Source organism: Petaurus breviceps, unplaced genomic scaffold, assembly GCF_028583685.1.
Source record: "Petaurus breviceps papuanus isolate PSGF00001 unplaced genomic scaffold, PetGlider_PUasm1.0 90847, whole genome shotgun sequence".
NCBI lineage: Eukaryota > Metazoa > Chordata > Mammalia > Diprotodontia > Petauridae > Petaurus > Petaurus breviceps.
The window spans coordinates 24,528,485-24,544,559 of NW_027187360.1; the positions used below are offsets into that span (position 1 = coordinate 24,528,485).

The 16,075-nt window shown below is 38.1% G+C and overlaps 1 protein-coding gene across 6 annotated transcripts in view; it reads left to right on the plus strand.

The window, feature by feature from the left end:
• The window catches only part of RTEL1 (regulator of telomere elongation helicase 1), a 107,588-nt gene that overhangs the window by 16,292 nt on the left and 75,221 nt on the right, over positions 1–16,075 (plus strand). For all 6 annotated transcript variants that reach the window (XM_069072619.1, XM_069072622.1, XM_069072623.1 and 3 more), the window contains exons 7-12: positions 4,127–4,202; positions 5,076–5,160; positions 5,962–6,027; positions 8,482–8,635; positions 9,204–9,242; positions 14,396–14,474. In XM_069072619.1, the coding sequence (XP_068928720.1) occupies positions 4,127–4,202; positions 5,076–5,160; positions 5,962–6,027; positions 8,482–8,635; positions 9,204–9,242; positions 14,396–14,474 (499 nt within the window). The remainder of the gene's footprint in view (positions 1–4,126; positions 4,203–5,075; positions 5,161–5,961; positions 6,028–8,481; positions 8,636–9,203; positions 9,243–14,395; positions 14,475–16,075) is intronic.

The window sequence follows — 16,075 nt, forward strand, 5'->3', positions numbered from 1 at the left end:
CAAAGAGGAACTGCTTGCAGCCCTCATTTAGTTCAGAAAAGACCTTGACTCCAAGGCTCCTAATGTCCTTCCTAGGTAACTCTACTTTCTACCTGTCGCGGCTGACCTCACCCCCGGGAGTCATTGCTTCTGGGTAGCTGTCCATAGCAGTGGTTAAGGAGAGGCCAGCTAGAGAAAGCATATGTTGCCTTTCTTTTGCCTCACTTCTTGACTTTCACTTCTCTTGATGCTAGAGGCTACAGAAAAGCCCCATAAACCAGCTCCAGCCAGACTTTCTGTTACTAGGGAGAAAAAACCTTTGCCAGTCATAAATCTAAAAGTCTGCTGCACCAGCGCTTCAGCTCTGGGCTGCTACATAGGAGAGCCAGCCTCTCAGCTTTCTGGAAAGCAGTGTTGGCCAAAGACCAGAAAGGGGTGGAATGGGGCTGGGCAGGAGACAGCTGAGTCAGTTGTTGGAAATGTAAATATCAGGAGATTTCAGTTCATGCAGAAATCAGCACAAAAGGAATAGGGAAGAAATAGCCAAAGAAGATGGGGGTGCTGATAGAAAAAGAGAACACAGAATGAAAAAGGAAGGGGAGGGGATGGATAAAAGTATCAGATAATTGTTTAGCTTTTTGTTCTGTCTCTTGAAAAATAAACTGGGGGTATATTAAAGAACCAGGAAGGTTGAAGTCAAAGGCACTAATAAATGGGTTCTTTTGCCATGTTACCTTTCTGTATCTGTTGAGGAACCTTTTTAGAGAACCCAGGTGCCTATCAACTGCAGGCTGAGGTTGCTTTTCTGTAATGAGCCTTAGCTAGTCCATTCCTACTCATGTGGCATATCTACCACCTGTAATTATGAAAGCACCAAGAAAGAAGGAGCTAGTCATGTCCTGAGAAGAGAGGCTTAGATCTGCATTGCTTCTCTTCTCCATTTTTCCTTCCCCCTACTCCAAGAGCATTGTTTAAGCTAGCAGACACCAGTTGTATGTTACAGGAGGATTTTTATTTTTGAATTCTTTCTAAAATTCTTTAAAGCTTATCTTTAGCTCTTGGATTTCTTATTTCTGTCTCCTGCTGCAACTAACTTCACCCTGACTCCTTTAAACTTTTTATAACATCTTTCTGTTGTGAATTCTTTCCTCTTGGGCCTCTGTAGTCAATATCTTTACATTTACAAACCACTCAACAATCCAGGCCAGATCAGTTTTCTATTCTTAAGTGCCTAAAAGTTTGGATTTGACCAAACTTGTGGTTTGGACCTGGAGTTGTTTTTGCAAGTCACTTGAGGTTTCTAGAGTGGAAGCAGAGGCTTTTAGGGTTGGCAAAAAGACTGTGTAACATGGACCACAGGGTTTCTGGTCTTGGCCTCTTTTGCTACCTTCTTAAATGTTAAGCTTCTAATTGAAGGTACCTCCCAGTGAGTCTGTTTTGTTGGAACAGGCTTGGTGCCCATGGTCTGAAGGTTCTGGTGTTACAGAAACACTCCTATATTCCAGCTCACGTTTGCATATGTGAATCATCTGAATTAACTTGTGAGTCCACAGCAAAAGAGTGATTTGGAACAAAGAAAGTCGCGTTCAATCTTCCTATTCCTTGCTAGGTAGAGAGAGCTGTTTTCAGAAAGCAATTTTAAGTCTTAATCCCTTTGATTTCAGAATTTTTAGAAGATGGCTTTTCTTGCTCCTGTTTTAGCTGCTTCTTTGATTAGTTGATCTTCAACTATAAGGGGAAAGAAATATATACCCTGGGGAGTTTGCCAGCCAGGGTTAAACAGTTACTCTTAATAGGAAGGCTTTGTGTTGGTCTCTGGCTGAGCTCTAATACACAGCATGCCAATTGGCTGCTGCTGTTGCTATGGTGTTGCTGAATGGATACCTTCTCTCCTCTTTCTGTCTTGTCTCTGCCTTTCCCTGGTCTCCCTGTTCTGGGAGCCTAAGAGATGTTTTGGGCCCATCATGCTCTGGAGGAGCTGAGAGATTTTTTTTTAGTGAGAGCAGGGCTCATGTAGAAGGTAACAAGTGTTTGCTTATTCTCGTCATTGAATTAAGATCCTAGTACTTGGAATGGACCAAACCAGAGAACTCACTGATGTAAGTGCCAGCTACTATTGTGGCAAGGAAATGCCTTCAAAAGCCTATTCCACATTTCTGATGGGAGGACTGTTACTTTAAAGGGCTCAGTCTGTCCAAGGACTTCTATTCAGGAAAAGAGTGAGTAGGCAGTAGTGGTATGGTTAATGTACCTTCTTGTAACTTCCAGCCCCCACTGAAGGGCCTATAGTGACTCAGAAGCTGTGTTTCATATGCTTAAGTGAAGCTTTTCACCTTGAATCCCTGGCAGCTTAACGAAAAAATTTTGATGCCCAGTTTCCATTACCAGTAAGAAGAACTAACATTTTTAGGTGACTTAACCATATCACTATTCCCCCAGATGTAGAGCTTTCTCAATTTAGAATTTTTGATCCTGTACTTGGCCTGGGATGATCACTACCTACTGGCTATGATAATATGAAAGAGGAAGGTGAGAGTAAAGACAGGGTCAGGGTCACTAAATCAGCCTTCTTATTTCATCACTGTACTTTATCAAGGTCCTCCTTACCCCCCACCCAGGACTGTTTGAAATTACTATTACATAATCTAATATATCTTTACCACCATGCAGAATTTTTCTAAGGTGTGTTCTTGGCTTCTCCATCCTGATTTTGTCCATTTTCTTAAGACTAGATAGATCTCCACTGGGTTGACCCTTACTGCACTTCCTCCCAGCCCTCTCTGCTTGTCTTTGTTTTCCATGTCATGGGCCTTCAGTTTCTTTGTTCTCCTTGTGGCAAGGCTGTTTTCTCTGTTGGGTTGTTCCTCCTCGGTCCCTTTTGTATCCCCTGGGTTTGTTCCACAGTACATGCAATAATCAGGCTTGGGATAGTAGGGAGCTTATGCATCCTCACTGCTGTGTGGCTAATCTCATCTCCTTGATCCTTTTAGTTCTGGTTATAGCTACAGATTTTGATTATTCCTCAAACTCTTCTATGCTGTATTGCTTCTGAACCTGACTTTTTGTTTTTATGTTTAAAGACACCAGAATTTATTTTAATTGGCAAGAGAAGACCAGTCAGTAAGTGAATTGTCTCCATATTGCAGCTTAACAGCTCATTCTGACTGATGACTGTCTCTAGAGGATTGAGATTATGCAAGAACAACAGTCTGTTGCGACTGCTGTCTTCATGATCATTTGAAAAGGAGGTGAAGGTTATCTTTCAGGTGGAGGGAGGGATTTTCAGTTGTTTTTCAGATGTGTCCAACTCTTCATATATAACACAATTGAGATTTCTTGGCAAAGATACTAGAGTGGTCCTTCTCCAGCTTATTTTACAGACGAGGAAGCTGAGGCAAACAGGGTTAAGTGACTTGCCTAGGGTCACATGGCTAGTAAGTATCTGAGGCCAGATCTGAACTCATGAAATGAGTCTTTCTGACTTCAGGCCTGGGACTCTGTCCGTTGAGCCACCTAGCTGTGTTGAGACAGGGATGGTGACAGCTAAAAAGATAGGTCTGTTTACCCTCTGAGAATCTCTGAGTGAGCTACTTTTCTCTTGTTTACTCTATCACATAAGGTTAAATAAGACCGTAGCCAGTGGGCATTCCTACTCAGCCCACTTTGAGACCTTTTGGCTTTCCTGCCTCCCTAGGCTTTGATATGAGGCAGTTTGTCCTGAGGATGGAGGTGAGAAGCAGCTAGCTGTTCTGCTTCTATTGGTACCCTGAGAAAAGATTAGCTTTGTGTCCTCACCTGGTTAACATCTAACTATGAGTTTTGGTATATGCCTAGGATGGGAGAACTCATGCTAAGGTATAGGGTGTGTATATGCCTTGTTCTCACTGACTTTCACTGATGCTACTAAGACTTCCCCAAGGGAATTATAATTGTGCTGACAGTCTACAGTGTGCCAGGTATTGTATTTTTGCCCTAAGTACTATCGCAGAGCACCTTGCTGTTGGGAAGCTATACTACCCAGCTTATGGAATGATCTCTGTCCTTGGGGCTTGAGGATTGACTCAAGAACTCAAAAACCTTTATGTAACCTTTAACAAAACCTTTATGTAAAAAATCGACTTATTCATTCTTGGCTGTATTCTCACAGAGAAGAGCACAGAGAAGGAACTGGCCACTTCCATCTTGGATATTGAAGATTTGGTTAAAAGTGGCAACAAGCACAAGTAAGAACCCTTTTTGCTCCCCTCCTCCCTTGCTTTTGTGAGAAGCAGAGGAAGACTGGCTGATTGGAGCCTTCACACAGTTCCTGCTGCCCTACCACAGGATCTCTCGGTTGGCATTCCTGTAGATAATGGAGCTTTGTAACAGTGATCAGAGGTTGGGAGGAGGGGAGGAGACACTGGAGTTGTGTGAGCTCCCTTATAGCTCTTCTCAGAGCTCCTTTCAGCTCATAGCCCAGACTTTGGCCAGTTCTTAACCTATTCCAGTTTTTGCTAATGTTCTTGAGGACTCAGCTAAGTCCTTTTTGTTGTTGAGTGGTCATTTCTGGTGCTGCCTCTCCTTATTTGTAGACTCTTGGCTATCTCAGAAATCAACATAAAGGTTTATTAGCAAGAGACCAATGTTACCTGATTACATTGAAGTTCTATACCTTACTGCAAGTAAAGCTCTTCAGAAAGAAGGTTGAAAATTGCAAAGCTACAGCCACGTTATTTTTGAAGACTTAAGAGTGTTACAGATTTGATGGGAAGTCCAGTGTTGTTCCTGGATTCCTGTTAGAGAAAACTACTTTTAATCTCTATGTGGCTTGCCAGTTCTTCTCCCCTTATATGATCTCTTGACATGTGGAAACATCTATGAGTTGGACTTTTGTATTCTGTCTCCAAAGCTAATATGCCCATTCTATCCACTGGGAATGTCGCAAACTCAGTTGCAGAGGTGGTGAAGTTATAAAGGGAGTTTCCTCATTCAAGAGGTCAATCCAGTTCACATGTTCAGTCCCTTGAGTTTGAGTGTAATCAAGAAAAGGAAAGTGCATTCTTATCTTTCTCTGAGTAGTATTAGTACATGATTCCCTGTTCTTTCATTTTAAACAGAGTCTGCCCTTATTACTTATCTCGGACACTAAAGCAGCAAGCAGACATAATTTTTATGCCATACAATTATCTGTTGGACTCCAAGGTAATATTTCATTATTTGTATTAATATTTGTTTCCATACTGACTTTTAATAACTTAAGCCTGGTATAAAAGACTAAAGGGAAGGGATGCTTCAGGTACACATTTTGCCTTAGGTAAATGTATTACTTAGTTTAGGGTCCTTTGTACCTTCATTGCAACAAAGAACAGAACAAGAGTAAAAAACTCCAAAACCCTCTGACAGCAACAGTAGACCAAGATTTCTTCAGATTTTACTTTTGACTAGGAGCCCTGGATTCTGCCAGGCAGAGACTTAAACATACCAGAATTGTAGATCAATCATTTTGTGGCAACACGAACCGTGCCAAGCCATTGAGAAAGGTCCTTTTCTAGAGCAGCCCTGTACATCTTCAACTATTTGTTTTGTCAAAAGGTTTGTGGTCATTTGGTACCTAAGCAGAAAGGAAAATTTTGCATCATTTGGGTCATTTTGCTCAGGAACTTCATTTCCACTAAGAGCACAAGAGGGAAAAACCCTGCCATTCTTAGGTAACAGTAGGAGGCAAAAGAAGGCAGTGGGGAGAAGCCAGAGTACTTGCTCCAGGCACAAAGTGTGCGATGTGCTTCTGAGCGTCTCTTCAGCATGGACCTCTCTGTTTTCTTTTTTATTTTTCTGCTTCCCCAAAGCAATTACCATTTAGTCTGAAAGACTGGTTAGTCCAAACCATTCGAATACGCTTTTCCCAAAGAAGCCTTTTACCACTCCATGTGGGTGTTGAGTTTAGTTTCTATTTCATCAACCTCCAGCCTCATACATTCCCTTTCCTTAACTTTACTTTTGTAGACCCGAAGGGCACACAACATTGACCTTAAAGGGACAGTAGTGATCTTTGATGAAGCTCACAATGTGGTAAGTTTCTAGGTTTCTTTACATTTACCCTTGCTGTGAATTAGTGACCTGATAATCTTCTCATCTCCCCACCCCATAACATTCTCCTCCCTTGGCATATAATTGGATTGGATTTCCCAGAGACTTAGATCAAGTTTTTTTAAAAAGCAGGCTGACCGGCTTGGTGGCGGCGGCTAGTTGGCACAGTGAATAGAGCACTGGCCCTGGAATCAGGAGGACCTGAGTTCAAATTTGGCCTCAGACATGTAATGCAAAACTAGCCGTGTGACCTTGGGCAAGTCACTTAACCCCAGTTGCCCTACCTTGCACCCTCCAAAAAGAAAAATCTTTAAAAAAAAAAAAAAAAAGGCTGACAAGTATATGTCTGCTGACCTATTTAGGGGGACAAGGGAGGCAGTAAGTGCCAGTAAGAGTCAATCTTGACCCCTCAAAATTTGGTTTCCTTTATTGTTTTTTATTCATATGATTGTTGTCAGCTTCATTTTGGTCTTTCTAATTTTTTTGTATTTTTCATATCTGTTACTTTTTATGACGCAATATTGTATATATCACATTAACATGCCATAATTTATTTAGCTCTTTCCCTATCACTGGATACATAGAAGGTATTTAGAATGTTTGTGTATAGGTAGGGCCTTCTTTTCTCCTCAAATAATAACATTATTTGAATAGAGTCACAGCATCTGGGATAAAATATATGGTTAGTTTTGTTGCTTTTATTGGATATTACCATTTTGCTGTAAGTCTCTTGGAAGCCATTCTTCAGTCCTAGTGACAATGTAATAGAATTTGTTTCATTAAAGTATATCGTCGTTTTTTTGTTTTTTGTTTTTTGTTTTTTCTTTTTGGAGGAGGGAGGGCAGGGCAGTTGGGGTTAAGTGACTTGCCCAAGGTCACACAGCTACTAAGTGTTAAGTGCCTGAGGCTGGATTTGAACTGAAGTCCTCCTGAATCCAGGGTTGGTGCTCTGTTCATATATAGTTGATTCTTGAAATTATGTTATACTATGTGGATTTATTTTTCCTGTTTTGGGGGGGGACAATGGCATTTGAAAATAATTAAGCAGGCAAATTCTCTCCTTTTTGACATCATTTCTTTGTTTAATAATATTTCCTTAACCTTAGTCCTGAATGGAAACATTCACTCTCTTTGTTCGCAATGCCATTGGTATTTTTGAGCAAGAATAATTACCATAGGCAATTATGGCTTTTAAAGCTTGCTGAGCAGACATGGTTCTGGAATAAGGTATGTTTCAAGCCCTAATTCTTAAACCCTCTTTTAGAACTAGGATCATTGAATGAATAGATAGATGATTGATCAATGTAGGGAAGAAAATCTTAAAAATCAGAGCTAAAGCTAAAAATGAAATGATCTGTCTTATGATGTAATGAGCTTCCTATCACTAGAAATGTTCAAGCAGAGATTGGCCTATGACTTTGGAGGGCCATCTTTTGGATGCAGGGTAAGGGGAGAGTCTATCCATGATTTGGGAGTGGTCTCTCTGACCCCCTCCCTCCTTAAGATTATATGATACTTAGTTACTTTGGGTAAAGCCCATGAGTTTCATCAGTGAATGTTTAATATTGAACTCAAATTGTTTGCACTTTCTAGTTGTTTTCATGAGGACCTAGCCATAGTCCTGAGATAAAAGCATAAGCAAGGAGCTGTGGGTCAGATGTTTTTTCTTTGATATAGTGGACAGAACATTGGACTTGGAGTCAGGAAGACCTGAGTTTAAATCCCATACAATATTAGTTGTGTTACCCATGACAAGTCAGTTAAGCCTCAGTTTCCTCATCTGTAAAATGGGGATGATAATAATACCTGCCTCATAGAGTTGTTTTGAGGTCTCAAATGAGAAAATACAGGTAAAGTGCTTTGAAAACCTTAAAGCCCTATGTAAATGTTATTTGAAAGGTAGTGGCTCCAAAGCATAGATGCTTCATGGAAGTATATTAATTGTCATATCTCTGGCTGATCAGAGCGGTTATGGAACCCAAGATACAGAGGTGCCGAGCTATTCCTATTAACATCTATCCTTTGGCCAGGTTAGCATTGGATTCGGGTTTTTTTTTAATTTGTGGGTTTTTTTGCTTTTTGGAGGGCAGTTGGGGTTAAATGACTTGCCCAAGGTCACAGGGCTAATAAGTGTTAAGCGTCTGAGGCTGGATTTGAACTCAGTTCCTTGTGACACCAGGGCTGGTGCTCTACTCACTGTGCCACCTAGTTGCCCCATTGGATTCGTTTTTAAGGGACTTGGGTATCATTTTCCTGCACTTTTAACTTCCTTCCTTTGTTTTCTCTACCTGAGTCCATGACAGGCATACCCTTAGTGACTTGCTGGTTTACTAGCAAGCTATTCTGGCTTTACCAACTCTAGAGTTACTCAGAGCTGAAGTATACTTAGCATTGCTTCTTGGTTGTGCTCTCAACTTGGGTTTCTTCACCTCTCAGGAGAAGGTATGTGAGGAATCAGCTTCATTTGATCTGACTCCCTTCGACTTGGCATCTGGCCTAGATGCTATAAATCAGGTGCTAGAAGAACAGACAAAGTTGCTGCAGCAGAATGAAATCCATGCAGAATTCAACATGGAACTTGACAATTCAGGTGGGCATGAGACCAGGGGAATCAAGAAACAAGGTTTTTTGAGAAATAATAAAGAATCAAGCTTCTTTAAACCAGAATAAAAACAGGATTTCCACCATATGGAAATTGACTTTCTGACAGTCTGGAATCTCAGAAGCCAGTTGGTTCAAGTTCTAGCCAAATAGAACCTTGTCCCTTTGAGACTTGTATTCACTGGGGTAACAGCAACCTTCCTTAAGATGAAAAGGTGTCAGCATCTCAAATTCTAAGATTAAGTGTATATATAGTGTGAGTAATTTTGGACACTTCCCAGATTCCTTTGTATCTCTTTATTCTGGAGCATTGTATATACAAATGGGTGGTATGAACTTTTTAACTTGGCAGTCTTATCTCACCGTATATGTCTGTAGATGGGTTTCCAGGTTCCTTATTCAATTCTGATTTTTTGCTTGTATTACTTCTGTCTTCTGACATGGAATGGGGAAAGATGATCGGCAAAGACTTTACCTACATCTAGTATAAGATGCCCTGATTGTTAATAGGATCACATACTGATTCTATCTATTGATTGCTTTCTTGTTTTGTACAGGTCTGAAAATGGAGCTTGAAGATATAGCTAAGGTAAAAAGTAAGTCTAACTTTTCTCATTCTACCTCTTTTTCTAAAAAACAGAACTGTATAGGAATGCTGGTTAGTTAGAATGCTGAACTTACATAGGGGGTCACTGTTGAAATTTTTTAGTTAAAGACTTTTAAGAGAACTTCTTCCCATAATTTTGGCATAATTCTAATATAGCTATAGCAAAAAGAGAACAAGATTACGAGAACTGACAAAGAAGAGACAAAATTATTCCTATTTGTAGGTGACATGATGGTATACTTGAAACACCCCCAAAAAATCAGTGAAGAAACTAGTTGAGATGAAAAACAAATAGCTTAAGTAAGGTAAAAGGATACAAAATAAACCTATAAAAATCACCATCATCCAGTATTAACAAAAACTTGGAAAATATTGAGAGGAATTGAATTCGAAATAGCCACAAAATGCTTAAAATATTTAAGTGTTAGCCTACCAAGACACATGCAAGATTTATAGAAACAAAACTATAGAAATAACAGAAGATAATTAGACTGTGCCAATATAATAAAATAATGCTATTATTTAAATTGATTGCAAATTTAGTGCTTGATCAATCAAACAACCAACAGTATACTTTATAGAGCAAGACAGAATTGTAATGAAATTCATTTGGAGGAACAAAAGGCTTAGAATCTCAAGGGATATAATGAGGAAAACTATATTATAAAGCAGTATTCACAAAATCTATTTGTGTTGGTTAAAAAGCAGAAAAATAGATTGATAGGACAAAATAGTAGGTCAGTGTTTGGTTAAACTCAGCATCATAAATTACTTGGATTAAGTATTCCCTTTTTGACAAGAATTTCCAAGAAAACTGGAAAGCAGTTTGGCACAAATTGGGTTTAGACCAGCATCTTACACCATATATCACCAAAAGCTCCAAATGGATACATGACCTGAACATAAAAAAGATCACATCATAGAAATATTTGAGAGTAGAAGAAAGCACTTTTCACATTTATAAAGCAAGGGAGGTCAGAATTCTTAACCAAACAAGGGATAGAGGAGTTCACAAAAGATAAGCTAGAAAAAATCTCCAGGGCCAGATGGATTTACTAGTAAATTCTATCAAACATTTAAAGAACAACTGATTCCAGTACTCTACAAACTATTTGGGAAAATTAGTGAAGAAGGAGTCCTACCAAATTCTTTTTATGACACAAACATGGTACTGATACCTAAATCAGGAAGAGATAAAACAGAAAAAGAAAATTATAGACCAATCTCCCTCATGAATATAGATGCAAAAATTCTAAATAAAATACTAGCAAAAAGACTACAGCAACTTATCTCAAGAATAATACACTTTGATCAGGTAGGATTTATTCCAGGAATGCAAGGATGGTTTAATATTAGGAAAACCATCAGTATAATTGATCATATCAACAATAAAACTAGCAGAAACCACATGATCATCTCAATAGATGCAGAAAAGGCTATTGACAAAGTACAACATCCATTCCTATTAAAAACATTAGAAAGTATAGGAATAAATGGAGCCTTCCTTAAAATAATAGGTAGCATCTATTTAAAACCATCAGCAAGTATTATATGTAATGGGGAGAAGCTAGAAGCATTTCCCATAAGATCAGGAGTGAAACAAGGGTGTCCACTATCACCCCTCTTATTCAATCTGGTACTAGAAATGTTAGCAGTAGCAATTAGAGAAGAAAAAGAAATCAAAGGAATCAAATTAGGCAAAGAAGAGACCAAGCTATCACTCTTTGCAGATGATATGATGATATACTTAGAAAATCCTAGAGAATCAAATAAAGAACTACTTGAGACAATAAATAAATTTGGCAAAGTTGCGGGATATAAAATAAACTCACATAAATCCTTGGCATTCCTATGTATTTCCAATGAAATTCAACAGCAAGAGCTAGAAAGAGAAATCCCATTTAAAGTTACTGTAGACATTATAAAATATTTGGGAATCTACCTGCCAAAACAAACCCAGGATCTATATGACCATAACTACAAAACACTTTTCACACAAATAAAGTCAGATCTAACTAATTGGAAAGATATTAATTGCTTGTGGCTGGGTCGAGCTAATATAATAAAAATGACAATTTTACCTAAATTAAATTATGTATTTAGTGCCATACCAATTAATTTACCAAAAAACTACTTTATAGAGCTAGAAAAAATAGTAACAATTCATTTGGAAGCATAAACGGTCCAGAATATCAAGGGAATTAATGAAAAGAAATGCTAGGGAAGGTGGACTACCAGATTTCAATCTGTATTATAGAGCAGCAGTCATCAAAACTGCTTGGTACTGGCTGAGGAATAAAGGAGTGGATCAGTGGAATAGATTAGGCACATGAGATTCAGAAGTCAACGACTATAGTAATCTATTGTTTGATAAACCCCAAGACCCTAGTTTTTGGGATAAGAACTCACTATGTGACAAAAACTGCTGGGAAAACTGGAATATAGTATGGCAGAAACTGGGCATAGACCATTATCTAACACCATATACCAAAATCAAGTCTAAATGGGTGCGTGATCTAGGTATAAAGGTTGATACTGTAAGCAGTCTCAGAAAACAAGGAATAGTTTACCTGTCAGATTTGTGGAGAGGTAAAGGCTTTATGACTAAACAAGAATTAGAGAACATTATAAAATGTAAATGGATAATTCGGAGTACATGAAATTGAAAAGCTTCTGTACAAACAAAGCCAGTATAACCAAGATTAAGAGGGAGGTAGGAAACTGGGAAAGAATCTTTACAACCTATGTCTCTGACAAAGGACTCATTTCTAAAATATACAGAGAATTGAGTCAAATTTATAAGAATACAAGACATTCCCCAATTGATAAATGGTCAAAGGATATGAACAGGCAATTCTCAGAGAAAGAAATTAAAGATATCTATAAGCACATGAAGAAATGCTCTAAATCACTATTGATTAGAGAAATACAAATCAAAACAACTCTGAGGTACCACATCTCACCAGTCAGATTGGCTAAGATGACAAAACAGGAAAATGACAAATGCTGGAGAGGATGTGGGCAAATTGGAACACTAATGCATTGCTGGTGGAGTTGTGAACTGATCCAGCCTTTCTGGAGAGCAATCTGGAATTATGCCCAAAGGTCTATAAATAATTTCATATCCTTTGACCCAGCAATACCACTCCTAGGGTTATATCCCAAAGAGATCATAGAAGTGGGAGGAAGACCTATATGTACAAAAATTTTTATAGCAGCTCTTTTTGTGGTGGCAAAGAATTGGAAATTAAGAGGATGCCCATCAATTGGGGAATGACTGAACAAGTTGTGGTGTATGCATGTTATGGAATACCTTTGTGCTATAAGAAATGAGGAGCAGATGGACTTCATATTTACCTGGAGAGGCTTATACGAACTAATGCTGAGTGAGAAGAGTAGAACCAGGAGAAATTTGCACACAATTACAAATACCATGTATGTGTGATGACCAACTTTGATAGACTGGACTCTTCTCAGCAATGCAGTGATAAAAGTCAATTCCCAAAAGACTCATGATGAAGAGAAATGTGTGCATCCAGAGAAAGAACTAGAAAGAACTGAGTTTATATCCAGATGGAAGCAAAATACCTGATCTTTTTCCTTTTCTTGTTTGGTTTTATGTCCTTTTTACCATTTTTCATTCTATCTGATACAGATTGTCTGTCTTTATAACCTGACAATATTTATATAATAAATATTTATATTTTTATATTTATTATATATTAATTATATATTATAATATATTAATATATTATATATTAATATATTTATATATTAATAATAAATATTTATAACCTGACAATATTTATAACAATCTGTCTTTATAACCTGACTAATGTATAATGTGAAAGTATTTACAGATCCTATACTTGACTATATGCCGCCATGGGGGGGAGGGGAGGGAGGAGGACAAAATGTGAAACTCAAGGAATTGTGGAATTGAATCTTGTAAACTAAAAGTAAACAAACAAATTAATTTTAAAAAATTTAAAAATTAAAAAAAGATAAGCTAGATAATTATGTAAAATTTTAAAGCATTTGCACAAATAAAGAGGTTATATAATAAATAAAGAGAAATTGTCAGATAGAGGGGAATCCTTTGCATCAAATATACCAAAATATTCATGGTGGCCGTCTTTGGGGTAGCAAAAAATTGTACACAAAGTGAATGAATGACATTTGGGAAATGACTTTAAAACTGTGATATATTACTATAATGGAACATTCTGTAGTAAGAAATGAATATGAGAAATTCAGAAACTTAGAAACATTTCTATGAGCCGATGGACAATGCAGTAAACAGAACAAGAGCAACCACAAACCCGGTGACTACAAGAATGTAAGTGAGAGGCTCATTAGAAGGAAATTCAGCTCTTTAGAAGTAAAAAAAAAAAGGCAGTTGGTCCCAGGGAAGATACTGGAATACCTTTCTCCTTACTACTGAGAGTTCGGGAACTAAAACAGTGTTTATACTTTGTCTGGTATAGTTATCGTTGGTGGTTGTGTTTAATTGCCTTTCTGTATTACAATGAAGGATTCATCTTGGAGGTGGGGGGGAGAAAGAACATCACCCTCCCCCAAAAGAATGACTCCTATAGTCAAAGGGCATCAATAAAACATTTTTAGAAAGAAAATAAAAAATGTCCATCTGTCAGAATTTCAAAGAGAGCAAAGTATCAGGCCATTTTGGGGAAGAATGGGAGTTGCTAATGCTCTTTAGACTTTAGACTAAGACTTTTCCTTGGAGCACAGGCAAAGAAACTCCAGACTTTACTTAGGTTTAACAGAGACCACATTTTTGTTCAGAGAAATCTGTAGGGGCACGGTTGAGGTAGTGATGGTATTCATTAAGTGCTGCCATGATGTTAGCTGGCCTAAATATGTGAAGAGATTTTGTTGTTTGACTTTTATGTGAATATCTGGCTGTTTGGGTGTCAGAGTGTTAGTAAAGACCTTCGTTTTTTTTTTTTCTTTCATTTCTTATTTCCTTTCTTTTATACTCCATAGAAGTGAGAGATCGAATATACTGTATGTGTAGAGTTAGGAGTTTTGTGTATAGATCTGCCTGAGGGGAACTGTGAAGCTTGTATAACAGCTCTTACCAGTCTTTCCCCTCATTTTCTCCTTTGTTTGCTTTGGCAGTAATTCTTCTTAAGCTGGAAAGTGTAATCGATGCTATTGAGCTTCCAGAAAATAACACTGGCATGACTAAGCCTGGAAGGTAAGTCCTAGTTGTAGGAGACTCATGTCCCAGGGTTCTGCATTTTGTGTTATGTCTGCCTATATCGCTTGGTCAGGGCAGGTTCCCTTAACGTTTCTCTTTGGGGCTTGAGATCCTGAAGAGCAAATGACTAAGAGCTCAGCCCCAAAAAGCCTTCCTAGCTTTGACCTGATATATTGGGATGATTACAGAGCAGGCTCTTCAGTGAATGAAGCCAATTCATTACAAACCAACCTAACCCATTTTATCTATCCAGCCTATACTGTGCTTCACTTTCTATTCAGCCATCCACCTGGTTACCTGCATGCCCTTTTACTTCCTGACTCCTCCTCCCTCCATGCTTGCCCTTATATTCTGGGAAGAGTCATCAAATCTATACTGTCACGCTTCTGAAATACTTCTGAAAAGGGTCTATTGACTACCTGATGACTTTATACGTCCTGTGATATCCAAACCTAAAACTCCTTTTCTGGCTACTTCTCTTCCTGTGTGTTGTCTTTGCCTTTTAGATTATAAGCTTCTTGAGGGCAGGGGCTGTTTTACTTTTGTAATTTTTATCCCCAGAACCTAATACAGTGCATGGCACATAGGAGGTGCTTAATAAATGTTTCATTTTTTCAAGTGACCATTATTTTTCTCATTACCTTTCCCCCAAAAAACTCTCTCCTTTTAAACATTCCAGTTTTTACCAAAGGCACAACCATCCATCCAGTCTTCCAGGTTGTAACCCCATATTTCTAGCTTATTGGACAATAACCCCTATGTCCACCCTCCACTTAGCCAGTACTTTACATTACGGCCACACTGGCTGTCCCTCATGTCTAGGATGGACTTTACCTCATAGAATCTCTCTCTTCCTTTAAGATGCAGTTCAGGCATCATCTTCTGCCTGAAGCCTTTCTTGAATCCCCAAATACCAGTACCCTCCCACCTAAACTACCTGCTATTTAGTTATTTGGGATATATTTGTATTTATTTACTTTCTGTTTGTATTGTATACTTGTCTCCTGAATTTGATTGGAAGCTTGTTGTGAGCAGAGATTGTTTTTTACTCTTTGTACTTTTTTTTTGAGGAGAGGACTGATTTTATTTTATTGTAAGTAGTATTTTTTTTTCCAATTACATGTACCATTCTTTGTACTTATATCCCCATTACCTTGTACAGTGCCCAGTACATAGGACTTTAATAAATACCTGTTAATTGATTAGTCAGAATACCAGAATTCTTCAGTTTTTCTTGTATTACATATTACATTGTCATTTTCTCTTGAAACAGCCCAGAATTTATAAAAACTGGTAGGAAACTGAATTTCTTTCTCTGTCTCTCACTCCTCAAACTATCTTTCCATTGATATTAGAAATTTTATTCACCCTCATTCTTTAGCACATTTTGTCTCAATCTTTTGGCTTTTGTGACTTGATTTTTCCAGAAGGGTAGGCTAGTCTTCAGCTACCAAATTATCATCAAATTTCAAGCAAGGAATAAACCACCCACATGCTGAAAATAGGAGGAATCAAGCTGAGACATTAATACTTATGTCTTTCACCTATGTCTCCTTATATACAAATTTACCTTCTATTGTATAGAAGTTTTTGGTTCC